At 52.7% G+C, this 13130-nt stretch overlaps 5 protein-coding genes across 5 annotated transcripts, besides 1 other annotated feature; 1 reads left to right on the top strand and 4 right to left on the bottom strand.

Moving 5' to 3' along the window:
- Positions 1-13130: part of a sequence feature (contig 1.112 1..353724(1)) that runs on past both edges of the window.
- On the bottom strand, positions 322-1104 carry ANIA_06754 (putative GPI anchored protein; the record flags this gene model as incomplete). The annotated part of the gene is made up of 3 exons (XM_659266.1): positions 322-712; positions 788-921; positions 982-1104. The coding sequence occupies 3 exons, from the start codon at positions 1102-1104 to the stop codon at positions 322-324; spliced, it is 648 nt and encodes a 215-aa protein (XP_664358.1).
- On the bottom strand, positions 3535-4811 carry ANIA_06753 (NADH:flavin oxidoreductase/NADH oxidase; the record flags this gene model as incomplete). Its single annotated transcript, XM_659265.2, has 1 exon — positions 3535-4811. Exon 1 carries the CDS (start codon positions 4801-4803, stop codon positions 3535-3537), a length of 1269 nt encoding a protein of 422 aa, XP_664357.1. The 5' UTR covers positions 4804-4811.
- On the bottom strand, positions 5567-7824 carry ANIA_06752 (acyl-CoA oxidase aoxA; the record flags this gene model as incomplete). Its single annotated transcript, XM_659264.1, has 4 exons — positions 5567-6250; positions 6299-6965; positions 7012-7385; positions 7459-7824. The coding sequence occupies 4 exons, from the start codon at positions 7822-7824 to the stop codon at positions 5567-5569; spliced, it is 2091 nt and encodes a 696-aa protein (XP_664356.1).
- Positions 9051-10968, top strand: ANIA_06751 (glycoside hydrolase family 43 protein; the record flags this gene model as incomplete). Its single annotated transcript, XM_659263.1, has 3 exons — positions 9051-9470; positions 9536-10019; positions 10097-10968. The coding sequence occupies 3 exons, from the start codon at positions 9051-9053 to the stop codon at positions 10966-10968; spliced, it is 1776 nt and encodes a 591-aa protein (XP_664355.1).
- Positions 11305-12779, bottom strand: ANIA_06750 (FAD-dependent oxidoreductase; the record flags this gene model as incomplete). Its single annotated transcript, XM_659262.1, has 3 exons — positions 11305-12507; positions 12575-12612; positions 12677-12779. The coding sequence occupies 3 exons, from the start codon at positions 12777-12779 to the stop codon at positions 11305-11307; spliced, it is 1344 nt and encodes a 447-aa protein (XP_664354.1).

The raw sequence follows: 13130 nt of genomic DNA, 5'->3' as shown, positions 1-13130 counted from the left end.
AACAGCAAGCAATTTTCTTTTTGATAGGCAGCTCCACTGCCAGTTTGTTATCTGCATCTGTTTCATCATCTACGGCTGACCGCAGCATACTGTCTAGGGAGTCTTTAGGTGATTTTGAGTATGTTCTTGCATCTACAGGCATTTATATGCCATACCGAAGTACTATATCCGAGTGCTATCATACATGGATATAGCTAAAGAATGAAACCAAATATACATAAACATACATAAACATACATAATACAGATGACGCACAAACCAGCCTATCATCTACATAAGAGCATCTGCTCAATGCCATATCTGCCACTAACGACAAGTTCCTCAAAGCCCTGCACCCATCAGCGCAACAGCAGCACCTCCAACCACCAATCCAACAACACCAGTGACCCTCACCGCAGCACCAGTCTCGCTCGGCTGCGCCGCAGTCTCTTCAGCCGTCTGAGAAGCCGTCTCAGAGGCCCGCGAGGCACTGGCGGAGCCCGCAGCGGTGGCCTCCTCGCTCGCAGAAGACCCATTACTGGAACTCGAAGTCGAGGTCGAAGTCGCGGTAGATCCCCCCGTACTCGTAACACTCCCCGCCGTGACAGTGACAGGAATGTAGCTCACTTCCTCAGTGGCCGTCTCGACTCCAGGAAAGTTTGCGTCGGGGCCACCGGCGCTCGCGGTACAATCGGCGATGGATTTCCCAACGCTGCATTCAGCTGTGAATTTGCTGCGACAAAATCAGACCTTGACTACCATTATAAAGCAAAGAAGGGAAGGGTGGGAAGAATAGTGTAGGACGTACAAGTTATCCCCATCGTTCATCATGTACGTCGTGGTTTCATCCGCTGCAATCACGGTCATGCCTGGTCCCATCCCACAGTCGTTGCTGTCTGTGCCGGGGGGACAGTTTATACTGTATGTTGTTGCGGACGCGTCCTGAGCTTGGTCAGTACGTTTCCCCATACAGCAAATTGGGGAATATAATCAATCACGTACATTACCCATGATCGACGCCGCGAGAGGCTGTCTGTCTGCACCGAAAATGAACATAGAAGTCACTATGCTCTCTGCGATGGCGAGGGAGGCCAGAGCCGGGAGAAGAAGAGAGCTGAGCATCATTTCGAGGGATTTACGGTGCTGAAGGATTTCAAGAGAAAGACAGATTGAAAGAGGGAAGAACGGAAATTGGGGAGTATTAAATACAAAACCAGGAAACACATCAGGGGCTAAAGTTTGAACAAAGGCCTAGGGTCCAGGCCCAGGGTCCAAGCGGCCAAGCCGGGTTTAGATCGTTTTATCGGGCAGCCGAAAAACTGAGATCCAGACAGCTGATTGGAAGATATTCTGGGACTGTGGGGCGGAAATTCGCCGCATGGTTGGGGTCAGCTAGGCGAGATTATCGTGACATTTCACGTATACATACAACTGGTAATACCAGATTACAGAGACTCTCCTTAGCTACGAGAGAGCAAAATTGGTGAGTTTATATACTGTCTCCCCCAAGCGCGTAATTATCTCTTGATGGCAAGATTTGGCGGGTCAGTTTCGTCGAGACTGAATATCAATCAAATAGCAGCAATAACCAAAATCTCCTAGTAGCTACAATAGACATTGCCATACGGGCCAGACATGTTTCTTAGTACTGTACCTTTTCGCTCGTGAATCTGGGACCTTAAAGGGTGACCTTTGTCCCATCGATGAAATTAAACAAGCTACCGGGTCTTTCTCTCGTTGCTCTATCAGTATGCAAGTGTTAGCCATGAGTGTTATTTATTATCTGATAGTGAGAACATCACATGCAGAGTCCTCAATAGCATCGAAAATATGGCGCTGAGACGAGAGCTTATGTGGCCTCGTCGACTCCTATTAATGGGGCACTCGCGTCGCCGTCTCGTTTGTTTGACGAAGCTGTCAGACCATATAGGAAGTGGATCTCACAGCCGATAAAGAGTTCTGTTCCGGTGATGTGGCTTATATCAAGATCCATAGTAAAGACGACAAAATCCTCATTATGCGCTGTGAACGGCTCCACCGTATCTGCCTCGGCCGAAGCCCTAGCTTGTCCCCAGGATTCAGATTTATTCCGACTTGTTGTCTTGCGTCGTAAACCCAAGTTTAGCTTCGACCTAGCAGCTGCTTAACCAGAGATATCAAAGAGTCTGTTGAGCCCTAAGCCTACTGGTGTCCCGGCCGCATCGCTGACGAACGCCACTTAGGGTTGATGTGTGGCTTAGCAAACGGTTTCAACAGCTTGATCTGATGCAGGACTAATTTCCAGAGCATTCAAGGCAAAAATCTCGGCACCAGGCTAGTTGAAGTCAAGACGTAGAGAGAATAGGGCATATTATGACGTCATATTACCGCAGCGTACGGAGTTATAAGAACGGCCTTAACTGTGCACATTAGATCCCAGTACCCTAATCATACTTTGAGAATGATTTTGGTCGCTGTTCAAGCGTTGCCTTGCTCGCGGGGCCGGACAGAATTGGGCCTGACGGGATTCTGGAGCCCTCGACTCATGCATACGCCAGCAGAGCACGAATTGAAGCTGGTATCGGATAACAGTCTCCCCCGTACTTAGATCTCGAACCCAATCTGTCAGGATAAGGCCGGCGGCAGCTCTTTCATTTCTGAAAGAATCTATATTGTGGAATGAGAGCTTCCACTCCTTCTGTCTCTTGTCCCACATTTTTTCCCGGCTCGCTCTACCCATGAATGGCTATAGAGCCAGCAAAGGAATGTTCGTCTGGTTCTTTCTAGACGGCACGTATTTCTATAGGTACCGCTAACAAGGAACCGGTCAAGTATTATCGGAAATATGAAGAGTCACAATGCTGAACCGATTGATCCAGTGGCAGCTATAGCATCGCGATATCACTCTCATCTCTCGTGAGCTCCCAAGTATCTCGATGTACCTTACTATCACTACTCATCAGCATGAATTGACCGGTGCATGGCTGGTCAAGTTGCCGTGTCTTTCCTAAGTGTTATAGGTCTATCTAATGCTAAGCCAGTCCATGAAATGGAAATTTTATAATAATGGTTGGCTCATCTGAGGCCGGCCCGTACGCACCAACATCTGTAATCAGCGTGCAGAAGACGGATGATGCCGATTTCAGCCAAAGTTCCAGCCGCAAGGCCGGCCCGAATAGAACTGCGTTCGTGCCTTTTTAGACTGCAGTTTGTATCTCCTCTTGAGTTGGGCAATGGGCAAAGAATCTGCAGGTTTGCGGATCGTCTGGGCGAAGTGCATCGTCTCGGTCTAGGGGGAATAATAGCAAAATCGCACGTCTCATTGGGCAGACTAAGATTGAATTACTGCTGCTTGATTCCATCCAGCTTAAGCCAGCAGCTCTCTTCACGTCGCTAATGAAATTTGCGGCAGCCTCCGTTCTCTGCAAGCACCTTAGCCCATATGTGGAGGTGCGAACTCAGACTGGTCTATGGAAAGGGAATACAAATCATCAATCCATGAAATAGACGCTCTATTGTCTATAGAAAAAACACCAGGCTCTAATCTATGTCTATAGGATTCCGCGTACTCCCCGCTTACTCAAAGATGCTCTCCTTATAAGCTTTGGGGTCGATATAAGGCGTGCCCCCGCGCCTTGTGAATCCCCACCGAATCTGACTCGCCATCGCAATCTCAACATCAAGATGCTGCGCGAAAGTCCACGCCAGACCGGGATCCTTCTGGAAACCACGTCCCACAAGCGCAACATCCAATCCCTCCTCCTCAAGCAGCTTGTTCGCCTGCTTACCGTTCGTGATCGTGCCCACCGTCGCAACAAGGAGCTTATCGCCAACGGCCTTCTTGATAGCCACAGCGAAGGGAGCCTGGAAAGCCGGCCCGGACTTGATCTTCTGCGCGGCGTGGACACCGCCGGAAGAGACGTCGATCAGGTCAATAGCGCCCTGGGCAGCGAGGGCTTCGGCGAAGCGGACGGAGTCAGAGAGCTTCCACGATTCCTCGGGGAGGGTCTCCTCGATCCAGTCCGTCGCGGAGACACGGAGAAAAACAGGAACGTTGGGGCCGACGGCGTCACGGGTGACCTGGGCGATTTCGAGAGAGAGCCGGATGCGGTTCTCAAAGGAGCCGCCGTACTCGTCGGTGCGCGTGTTGGAAGACGGTGATAGGAAAGACGAGAGAAGATACCCGTGGGCATTGTGGATCTCGATGAAGTCCGCGCCAGCGGCAATGGCCCGCTTGCACGCATCAAACCAGTCGCGCTTGAACTGCTCGATGTCGTCCTTGGTCATGGCCTTGGGGGTGGGGAAAGTCTCGTGGAAGGGCACGGTGGACGGGCCGATCACACGATCCGGCCAGCCACCGACCTTCTCCGTCGCGACGATGCCCTTGTTCATGAGCCAGGGGGCGATGTTCGAAGCCTTGCGGCCGGCGTGGGCAATCTGCACGCCAATCTTCTGGGACTGCGAGTGCACGAAGTCGATGACGCGCTTCATGGGCGCAATCTGCGAGTCCTTCCATAAACCGACGTCCTGCGGCGTGATTCTGCCTTCAGGTGAGACGGAGGTTGCCTCGATCATCATGAGACCGGGGCCGCGCTGGGCAATACCTCCCAAGTGCGCGATGTGGTAGTCTGTCATGTGGCCGTCTTCTGCGGAGTACTGGCAGAGCGGCGCGAGGCCAAGTCTGTTGTGGAAGGTCACCCCACGCACCGTCAGAGGTGTGTACAGCTTGGGGACGGCATTGCCGCTGGTTTGCGGGTTGGCAGCTGTTCCAGCAGGAGGGTTCTGTGCTGGTGTAAAGTAGGGGATGCCGGCGGCGGGGGTGTTTTCGACGTCAGGGAGAGCCATTGTGGAGGACTGCAGGGGTATAGAGAGTGATGGACGACATCTTCGGCAGGGACAGTACGCTCCTTATATAGCAGATATGGTCTACAGAATCGAGTGGAAGGACAGTTGAGGTCCACTTGCTTTGAAATCGTGGTGGGGATGTTTTTTTAGCGCCTGTCTTGTATACATTAGTCATCGCCACATACGTACGCCATTGTCAACATTCAGGTACACGCACCGTCAAGACGACAGAGAGAGTTATTCAGGATCCCGAATCTGAGAAGGAAAGGATGTTTTTCACGCCATATTGCACTATTCAAAGCATGCTAGCATTTGCCGTAAGCCAGGAACAAACACCGATCCTGAAGGATTAAAGATCTGACTGTCGGCACAATCCCCGAAGAATGTCTCCGGGTCTAGCTCGTTTGGGAAGTCTTGTCGCCTTGTCTGTGAGGCAGCGAATAAGATCGTCCTCTGCCGCAACGGCGCCGGAGCGATCGCCACCAGCGCAGCCATGCTACTCGCTCGGCCATGTCTCGGCCGTGCCAAGTTTTGGATGCTTGGTCTCATGCTTACTCATTGTTTTTGGCTCGGGGAGGTTAGTAAGGGAATAGCTAGTTAGAGCAAGTGTCAATCTTCTATTCGAGCAACCAGGGCCCTTGAGCAAATAAGGTTGGCAGAAGAGTAATCATCGTTCTATTCTATATTCCACCTGTATCAGGACAGTCTAGTACTCTAACTAAAAATCTCTATGCAATAGTTCAAAAAGAAAGAATATAGTACCTCACAGCTTGCTCTTAATCTCCCCCGCGTTCTTCAGCACATTCTCATTCCATGGATATGGATCAAACACCAGATCGTTAACCGGGTTCTGCATGCTCGCCCTCTTGAACAGATCGGGATAGACGTCGCCGTCGCTGCGTCCGAGCGCGCTGTCGAGCTGCCAATCGGGAATCTTCCAAGAATCAACGAGTCTCACCGCATGCGGCCGAATCTCATCAAGGAGCTTCGGAACCTCACTTGTCTGAGTGAGGCCGATCTGCCGTACCGTCACGGCAGCGGAGGAGAAGAACTCGGAGGCTTCGCGGTCGAGAGTGTGCAGGGCGTGGAGGCGGAAGAGAGATCGGAGGGTAGATGCTGTGTCCTTGTCAAGGGAGGATCTGATTTCGGGCGAGTTGACGGCTTCGTAAAAGTTCTTCACGACGAGGTACTGTGATAGAGCGGTGGAAAGACGCCAGAAGTTGATAAGCAGACTGTTCCACGAGCGCTTCTCAACGTCTCGGTACTTGAGAGTCTCGAATGTGAGGTGGGCCGTCCGCCAAGCGAAGGCCGCGACAATGTCGGCGTCGTTGCCAAGAATGTCGAACGAGGCGCCCTTGTCGCGGCGGGCAAGGTACGCTTGCAGAATGCGCGAGGTGTCGTTGGCGGTGCCTTTGCCAGCGAGGACGGCGCGAGCGGATTTGAGGAGCTACGAAATATTAGTAATGAGATAAGTGGTGGTGGAAGGGGGACGTACATATCGCGCAACCTGCTGAGTGAGCATGTAGTTGTCGCCCTCCCAAGTCAGGGTCGGCAGGTAATCTGCGTACCACGGGCCAATACCGCTGTAGTTGCTGTAGCCGTGGCCACCGCAGGCACGACGGCAGACTTCGAGACCTTCACCGGCGGTTGTACTAGCCAGGGCCTTGAGACCACACGATGTGGCGTGCAAGTCGGCAAGGAGATCAGAGCCCGCGCGGAGCTGCTCTGGGCCCGCACCCCGCTTCTCTTGGTCTGCCTGAGCGGCAGCCTTCATTCGTTCCTGGTTCTCCTCGTACAAGCGCATCATGCCGCGGCCAGTGAAGTGCAGAGCATACATAGCGGCGAGCAACGGAAGAAGTCGGATCTGGACCATCTTGTAATTCAGGACTTGGTTCTCTTCGGCATTGGCCTTGGCGTCACGGTCTTGGAACTGTCTCCGAACAGCGCAGTAGCGGACAGCAATGGTCACGCCGCGAGCGAGGACACCGCCAGCTTGCAGGACAATATTCGAGCGCACCCAGGTCATGGTTCCGTACATAAGTGATGGCGAGGCGGGGCGGATGTACTTGTTCGTGGCTTTGTCAACCTGCGCAAACCGCGCTAACATGTTGACATGGGGGATCTTCAACTTGTTGAAAAGAAGGAACCCGTTGTCCATGGTACTGGCACCAGTCAGCAACATCCCACCAGAGAACCCAGAACACTCACTTATAACCAAACTTTGGCCCAATATCACCGACATAGACATTCTCCAGCGGCTGATGCGTCTCCATATCCCGGATCTGAACAACAAACGGGTGTGGCCCGTAGTTCTTGCCCCCAATGTACAGCTGCGCCATCACCACCGCATGGTTCGCCGTCCGTCCCAGCGACCCGATCCACCACTTGGACGCCGTCAGGGTCGGCGAATGGATGATGAATGTCTGATCCGAAGGATCCCAGGTAGCCGTTGTCTCCAGCCCACGCACGTTCGATCCGTGTCCCAGTTCCGTCTGTGCATAGCATCCAATAATCTCGTAGTTTCTCGCCCTCTCGTAAAACAGCTTATGTTGTTCCGGTGTTCCTTGTTCGCGAAGTGTCACCTAACCAGCGAGCCAACTATTAGCCAACTGGGATTCTCCCACCGCCCAACTGCGGTTACCAAGGGTAACATACCAAGAACATCGACGCATGCAAACCGTAAGGCGTTGGTTCAGACACCAAATCATTCGCAACATGCACATCCTCGTCTGACCAATTGTGTGCTTTCTTCAACTGCTGCAGTCTCTTTCCCCGCGCCAACGCAAGCTGGATCTTCTCAGTACGTCCAAGGACATGGTTGCGCGACTTGTCGAAGACCTTTTCGGATTTCAGCACCGACAAGATCTCGTCTTGCTTCTTGAGTGCTTCTTTCGTGTGCAGGAGGTCGCCGAGCGTGTCTACGTCAATGTTTGACTGGGCACGCTCCTGAGTCAGCAGTTCTGTGCCTTGCGGTGAGGCGGGCTTGAGGGCCTGCACCCAGGCGGGAGGTGGATTTGGCATTGTTTCGTCTGGTTCTGGGGTGGTCTGGTGTGGTGGGAGGATGAAGATGGAGAAGGTGAGACTTGAAAGAAAAAGAAATCGGTCGGTGAACCGAGGCGAGGTAATAAATATGTGGATGGATGCCCCGGACTCCACGGGGTCGGGTTTCCAGGCGAGAGCAAGAGCCGGAGAAAGAGTAGTGTGGAAGCTGAGCTCAGCTGGCCCGAGGGTAAGCCCGAAAAGGGAATTGCCGAGGCTCGCCTGGTCTGGACTGATGCCTTACTGCCTTGTTGGCCCCCGACACCGCAGTGGTGCTTCGCCTCAGGACTTTTCTCGGTAGCAAGTTTGATTCACAGGGCAGATGTTCAGATTCTTAGAAAACCGCTCCCGACAAGCTAGGCTTATGCCCAATCAACACACATGCAGGGTGATACTAGCGCAGTCGGCGTGCATTCCCTTTGGCCGACCGGCAGTTGATGAACCGACGCTGCCCTGTTATCTTAACGATCAGTGCTGATCATCCATTCTGCTTTCACGTGGCTCGCAGTCGGACTGAGGTTTCACTATTGCAATCTCAGTCTTATTTCTAGACCCGATAGTGCCATTTCCAGGCCCGATAGTGCTAAGTGCTGCTTATCTCGGCCTCAATCACATGCATTTGATCGAGGTTGTGGCCTCATTTGGAAGCACGTGGACCCGAAAGAGAAAGCGAATATTTCCGTGGGTGCATCTGGACAGGCCCTTGGTAGTGTAAACGGGCTGGCAAATGATTGTGTGATAATATGTGGTGGCATTTGTCCTTTACGAGATGACGGAAGAAAGTGGAGCATGTCTCATCTATTCTACCGATATAGGGTCCGACTTATAAAGGATATATGGGGGTCATATATATTGCTGTAGTTGGAGGTGGGAGATTGGATGTGACCTCGTGAAAATATATATTTCGGGATTCTATTAACCATTATCTCTCCAACCCTTATACTCTGTTATACTCTACCAGATTGACCAACCAGGAACTAGCTGGGAACTAGCCAGGAACTATACAGGAAGTATATTAACCACATTCAGGCTGATTACAATGAGCTACAGAGTCTTGATCCTGCTTAATCCTCGAGCTGTCACAATATTCCACCAATCATAGTGCTGTCCAACATCTATATCAATCCAGACCTCACCAGCCCACGAACCCTATAGATCGTCTCCCCGCTCTCATACTAGATCAACTTGACTAAAAAAAAAGCAGCAGAATGCCCTACACAAACCCTATCTTACCGGGCTCAAACCCCGATCCCTCTATAGTCCGCGTCGGAGACGACTATTTCCTTGTAACCTCGACTTTTGAATACACGCCTTCGGCGCCCATATACCATTCAAAAGACCTGATCAAGTGGAACTTGATCACCCACGCGATTACTCGTCCCTCACAGCTGCAGATCCAGACACCTGAGCCGGGTGGTGGAGTATGGGCGACGACGATCCGGTACCACGAGGCCACGAAAACGTTCTACGTGGTCGCGGCGAGCTTCAGTCGGTATAGGCCACAGGACGATGACAGAGTCTGGCCTCGCGGGTTCTATGTCAAGACCGACTGGGAGGGGATCTGGGATCCTACGGGGCAAAGCTGGAGCGAGAGCGTTTGGCTAGACGCGGTGGGATTCGATCAGGATGTAATTCTCCTATTCACCACTATGTATGGCGAGATATTGGAACGGGGCTGATCAGTAGTATGCAGCTCTTCTTCGATGACGACGGTACAGTCTACCTGAGCAGTACATACCGCAAGCACCAGCGCACCATCACGAATGGTTGCCCCCTCAAGGACTTCGCAATCCACATCAGCACGATCGACCTGCAAACAGGGGATGTAACCAGCGCACCGAAACTGATCCGCTCCTCGTCTTCTGGAGTCTCTGAGGGCTCGCATATTTTCAAAAGAGGGAAATACTACTACCTTTTCACCGCAGAAGGGGGCACAGAATCCGGACACAGCGAGTGGGTGTGTCGGTCTGAGAGTAGTCCCTTTGGCCCGTGGGAGGCTGGACCTGTCAGCGAGGTGAATCCGCTTTTTGGCAGCGGGATCTCACCGGATGATGAGGTGCAGAATACAGGCCATGCCGATTTTGTAGAGGATACCAACGGAAATTGGTGGGCTGTGTTCCTGGGCGTGAGGCCGGTGTGGAGGGAGAGCGAGAAGCGGTGGGAGGGGAGTGTTTTTGGTATGCACTTTTCTCTTTTTTTGACTTTACCCTTCAGTCTACACTTGTGAGAGGTAGAACTAACCTGTGGCATGCAGGCAGAGAAACATTTCTCTCCCCCGTAACATGGGAGAACAACTGGCCGGTGGTCAACTCCAAGCGTAGAATAACCCTCGCCATAGATACGCCGCATCTGTACCACTACACGTCGTCCGTGGAATGGAGAGACGATTTCACCTCTGGTACCCTCCAACTCGGCTGGTACAGAAAGAACACGCCACTGAAGAAAGATTACGCCCTTCTCGCGTGCTCGACACAGCCAGGCCAAAATGCCAGGACCAGTGGAGGCCTCCGTCTACTTGGTGCCCCCTACACCCTATCAACACCCTCCTGCCCAACACTCTTCCTACGCAAGCAAACCGCGCAATATTGTACCTGGGAGACGAAATTACGCTTCTTGCCTGACAGTGTGAATGTCGAGGCTGGGACGGCAGTCTACTTGAACTATTTCACGTTTGTCAGTATAGGAATACGGCTGGACCCCTCTCAGGCGGAAACAGAAGAGTTTCGCAGCCTGAACAATGGCAAGAAAGAGAGAAAGAGAATCATCCGCTTCGCACCGTCAAACACGCACAATACACCGGGATTCTCGAGCAAGGCCGTTGATTTCCCGCTCGGCTCGAGCACCAGTGCAATCGTCTTGCGCATTGAATGCGGCGATTCGTATCGATTTGGGTTCCGCGAGGTTCAGACAGACGCAGGAACAGTCCCTGGAGCTAAACAACCGGAAACGGGGGAGGTGCAATGGGTTGGTGAAGTCAGTAATAGGGCTCTGGTTGAAGCACCGCTGCCTATCGGCGCACCGTTTACGGGGGTCATGCTGGGGCTCTATTCAGTGGGTGATCGCGAGGCTGTGAGGGTTCCAGCGGATTTTGAGTACGTTCAAATCAGGGGTATAGACCAGGACTAAGTGGTGAGTACGGGTAGAAACATGGATTTTGGTCTAGCTTGGTTGGCGTGGTTGAACAGGAGGGGAAGCACGAGTATAACCGGATCCGGATGTTTGAAAATTGGATAAATAAAGGCTGACCCAAAGACAGACGGTTTGAGTCTGGACCTTGCGCTCAAATGGCCGTGCTCGTCTTTCAAGTGTTAAAACTGATTGTGCTACAGGACTAAATAGACGAGGTTTAGGTTTTAGAACACAATGTTAGCGCAAATAAGCCGCCGTCGCTGGGTATTAAGCTATATACAGTATAGATACAATCATACGTGCATAGAATGCTATGCAAGCCGCTGCGTCTTCTCAACCTCCCTTTCCATCATGCGCATCTTTATCACTAGAAGCCGTAGCTGCAGCTTCAGCCGCCGCTGTATCTTGCACCTTGGTCATCCCACGCCTGAAAATCGGCGACTCCAGCACCTCCTCCCAGTTATGCATCATCTCCGTGTTCGTCGTTGACATGCGCACCTCGCCTCCAGCACGCTCGATCATCTCCTGCTCATACTCGTCAATTGCGTCACCTCTCTTCTTGTCCCCAGAAACAAACTCTCCAATGGCGGTTGCTAGTTTCCCCGCATCTGTCACGGAATGGTTGAGTCCCTGTCCCCGCTGATACGTCATCGCGTGCGCAGCGTCGCCGGCCAGCGTTACACGTCCGTCGTGGTTGTCCCATCTATGCTCGTCGCAGCCGGGGTCGAAGTCCGTAAGACACATGTACCAGACTTTCTGGTCGTCGGGCAGCCACTCGAACGCCGATTTCCAGGGGTCTGTAAAGTGTTGCGCGAACTGCTTAACTTGTGCGAGGCGTTGCGCGTTGGTCCAATTCTTTGTGGCTTCTTGTTCTTCGAGAGGTGAGCGCCAAGAGATATAGAAGAAGAAAGTCCAGGCCGCCGGATCCGGGCTGGACGCATCATGCAATCCAAGGAACGAGAAGAAACCGGCTGGATTGATTCCCGCGATGTAGAGCGGGTGAAATGTCCGCAAAAAGCGCGCCTGTTCAGCCGTATACCGAGCCTGGACCCAGGTCGCGCAATACGGCACCGTCCGTATACGTCCATTCTGCGGCCCTAGCAGCAATTCCCTCACTGTCGAGCGCGCTCCATCTGCGCCCACAACCAAGCTCGCCGTTACACTCGTCTGGCCGTCGAAATACGCCGTTGCATATTTCCCATCGCCCGAGTACTCAATGGCCGTGATCCTATGGTTCCAACGGATATCCAGCCCCTCAGAAAGCAAGTGCCGGAGCTTGCGCCGGCGCAGGCGGTAGAATTTCCTCGCGGGAACAGTCGCCATGACTTCGCCGGTTGCGCCGTTCAGAAATTTGAGACAGTCAACTTCTGCGGTGGGCGTAGAGGGATCAACTTGGATCGATTGGATGCGCGACCACATGGCTTCAGGCATGAGGGTTTGCAGCGACTCGGCGCCCCAATGGAGGCCCATGTTCCAGTCCCGGTTCTGGGCGTCTATGCTGGGATTTTTCTCGACGATGATACATGGGATTCCAGCCTGTTTTCATTGTCAGCTCACTTACTCGTAGCTGCAGAAGGTAGGAGTTGCGGAAGGTAAGAAGGACCTTTTTCAGTCCCTGCGCGAGAGCGAGCCCCGTTGAGCCTGTCCTGCCAAGTCAGTGGTCTCTACCGATAGTGTTTGTGTTAGTGTTATAGGAAGTACGTACCCGCACCCACAATCAGGACGGTCACATGTTCTGTGGACGGACTCTCAGCAACGGCAGGGCGACGACCCGGCAAGAGGGTCGATAGTCTTTTGAGCAGGTTCATCCTGGACGAGGACGAGGGACGAAGAGGAGGTCAGAGAGCGAGGAGAGATGAGACGAGATAAAAGGCAGCATGACGCATTGCTCTCAGGAAGTATCAGCCCATCAAATCTCCTTGGGTTAATTTATCGGTGGAGCCATGGAGACGGGGACGAGGAGCCATGCCGTGTGCCGAGCCGAATCTGCAGTGCAAGAACAGAGCAGAGCAGGTAGAACAGGCCAGAGAGAGCAGAGAGAGCAGAGGACAACAGAGGAGAGGCTAATCTCTGGCTGGAATTCGGTTGGGAGAGAGTTCAGTGCAGTAGATTTAGAATGATAGCCTCAGTCAAGACTGAATCTCGTATTTTCAAGGATA

Source organism: Aspergillus nidulans, chromosome I, assembly GCF_000011425.1.
Source record: "Aspergillus nidulans FGSC A4 chromosome I".
NCBI lineage: Eukaryota > Fungi > Ascomycota > Eurotiomycetes > Eurotiales > Aspergillaceae > Aspergillus > Aspergillus nidulans.
This window is presented reverse-complemented; position numbering and strand designations above follow the sequence as displayed.